General features: G+C 30.8%; 1 protein-coding gene across 1 annotated transcript; it reads right to left on the bottom strand.

The window, feature by feature from the left end:
• Positions 1-240: 240 nt before the first annotated feature.
• On the bottom strand, positions 241-2,607 carry LOC130441668 (zinc finger protein 512B-like). The gene is made up of 2 exons (XM_056775449.1): positions 2,596-2,607; positions 241-906 (listed from the first exon to the last, which is right to left on the bottom strand). The coding sequence occupies exons 1-2, from the start codon at positions 2,605-2,607 to the stop codon at positions 241-243; spliced, it is 678 nt and encodes a 225-aa protein (XP_056631427.1).
• Between the last annotated feature and the right edge of the window lie 563 nt (positions 2,608-3,170).

The following is a 3,170-nucleotide window of genomic DNA, read 5'->3' as shown; positions in this document are numbered from 1 at the left end:
GAATGCTATAATACACCAAGAAAATGTCAAATACTCATTCGAAAATTCGAAAAGACACACATTATTAGAACACAAATTTTCTTTATAACCTTATTATTACGGGTATACTTATTGGATGATTGGCAATTGATAAAACAATAGAGGTGAAACAACTTTATTTACAAATATTATTATCATCGTGACATGGTGATTGTGTGGTGGTCGTTGTTAGCCTTAAAGATAAAACCAGTGGTACAACTATTATTTATAAAGAAATGGGGATGAAATTGGTATTGGTATCGGTCTTGGAATGTCAATCGGATAAGGATGTGGTATTCCTACTCTATAAGGGACAGGGAGTGCAACTTTCACTGGAACTTTAACCGGTACTGGCACTGCCCTATCAACAGGAACCGGTACATGCTTATCTATAGGAACAGGGAAAGGTTGAGCTACATGTATAGGATATGGGCGATCTAAGTGTATCGGTATCGGTTGTGGAACGGCAAATGGTATTGGACGGTTGATAGGAACTGGAACAGGTTGACTAATTGGATATGGCACATGTCTGGTGATAGTTGTGTGAATTGATTTTCCTAAATCACCAAACGGAGATCCCAGGCCTAATGTTCCTAGACCATAATATGGTGAAATTAAAGAAGATCGTAAAAAAGGTGATCCAAGGCCTAAGGACGAGTCCCAACCTATTGGAGATCCTAAGAAAGAGTGACCATAGCCTAAAGGAGAATGTAGGCTCAGTGAGTCACTTGGATGAGATGGATCTAATTCATATGAAGAAGGTTCTGATGACTCGGCCTCTAAATCTTCCTTCTTTTCTATTTCTTTAGCTTCTTTTTTCACTTCTTTTTCTGCTTCTTTCTCTGCTTCTTCTGCAGATGTAATTACAGCTAGGACGAATAAAATTACCTATAAAATAAAAATAGTTTAAAATCAGATATAGACTAATATCATATAGGAAGATCATTTTTCTGATGTACATAAGAATTTTCTTGATATTTAATATTCATTGCACATTAAAAAGAAAAGTCGATAACTAATCTCAAAAATATGATTATTTTCTCAGAGCAGCAGGGAAGTTAACAATTTATTACTAAAAAATGATGTATAATATGGCAGAAGTCTTAGAAATAGCAACAAACTTATGTATTCTTTTTTCTCGTATTTAGCTACGCAAAGGTTTTCGTTTATTCCAACAATAAATGTACTTGGAAGACTTGATTTGAAAAGGAACAATATTGCCACGAAAATTCCAATTACGTAACACCAACCTCACTACTCAAATTTTAATATTGACCTGGATGAATATTGGCTTCTTAGTATATCAAACTTGTTTGTAGTAAAGTAACTACCAGGATTAAGAAACAGAATTCAAGTATGGTGATAAAATTAATAAGGGCCTCCTCATCTCAATATTTACAGGCTCTTGACCACGACTTCTAATATTTCTTGTGTAAAACTATACATAATTCTTAATTATTTTGATAAAATTTTCCATTAAATTCTAATGTGATCTTGTTCCAACATATTGCTTCTCCATTTCTTGTATGTTCTATTTTTTATATTGATTTCTAATTCTAAATATTTTCTGTTATCGGTGGCTATTTCCTAAAAAATCCTAAGGAATATCTTTTTTCTATTCCTCTATTTCATCCGTTAATTATTTTCCTCTTCGTACCTTCATGTATTAATTTAAATCTTCATCGATTCCACGACTTTTTACAATAATTCGTTATATATTGGGTTATTTCAAATCCCTTCTTAATATCTTCTCCTCTATACCTATATTACCATCGTTTTCTCTCAAAAACGTTCGTCCCATCTTCTCCTTTTTGTCAACAATGCTGCGTTTTTTATTTTTCATTTTATTTCACATATCTATTCAAACGTTCTAAATATAGTAAGTGATGCCCAAAATCGAATATAGTGATGCAAAAAAGCCTTCATATTTATCTGAGCGTTATTTTTAGAATATTACTAATTATTCTGTTTTCAAAGATAATATTAAGACCTAAAATATATAGATAAATTCAAATGATTATTTTTTATTGCGTCTTGTGACATATAGCTAGAAAATTGAAGAATATGATTATATGAACACTTCACTAGGCAGCGATATACAGTGAATGGTATTATGTGTACGGTAGTTTAACAACGTACTGTTCCTTGATAGATTTCATAAAAAAAATTTAGATTCTGAGGAGCAGAGGGATAGTCGAATCGGTTTACTCAGATTTTTTTCAATGGCATCATAATTATGAGTACTAAAAGACAAAAACAGAGTGGCACTTGACACTAATATCAAAATATTACTTACATTAAAACAATTGTATAGTGTATAATGAAAAAAAAATTTGGAGGTTCGAATTTTGTCGGGAGAATTGGCTTAGAATAATATTTTGTTTTCAATAAATTTTCCTTATATTTAATGCGAGGCCAAACATCCCGCTCTATTTTTTAACTTGTAGTAGGCTAGATATACATTATTTTTTCAAATGATGCTATCACCCTGTTTGGTAAAGAGAAAAATTGAAATTTGAATAACTATACAAAAATTACTATGATCTGAATTGTAATTTTTAAAAAGTTTCGGCTTACCAATATCTTCATGATGCTTTTAGAAACGTTTTCAACAAAAAATGATACTTTGTGAGTGATTCGGTATTCTTTTATACTGAATTAACATCTTTAAAATTAATAAATATATATTTATACGCATTTCAACATTGATCCATATGATACTATTTTCCATATAATTTTGAATGCCATTTTAAATAAGAAGTCATTTTTTTTATTAACGTACCAATGAAATGAATTATGCAACTATGAGGACGATAATAAATTACGCAGATGGTATTAGAAGACCTTCAAAAGTGCGTGTTTGGGTGGTTCATGGAACTTGTAGTTCTTGAATAAAGTATTTTTATGTCATAACCTTGGAAACACCCCAAGATGTGTAAATGATAACTATATGTCAAATAATCGATCTAATTAATTGTATTGATTTATTGAAATCACCTCACATTGCCAATTTGTTATAAAATGAGGACATGATGTATCACACATTTTTTTGAATACCTTTAGAATGTGAGGAAATTTTAATATAAATTATTTTCACTAACTTTTGTATAACTTATGTCGTGTACTTTTGTTACCGATCATCTATTTCTGGC

Source organism: Diorhabda sublineata, chromosome 3 (assembly GCF_026230105.1).
Source record: "Diorhabda sublineata isolate icDioSubl1.1 chromosome 3, icDioSubl1.1, whole genome shotgun sequence".
NCBI lineage: Eukaryota > Metazoa > Arthropoda > Insecta > Coleoptera > Chrysomelidae > Diorhabda > Diorhabda sublineata.
This window is presented reverse-complemented; position numbering and strand designations above follow the sequence as displayed.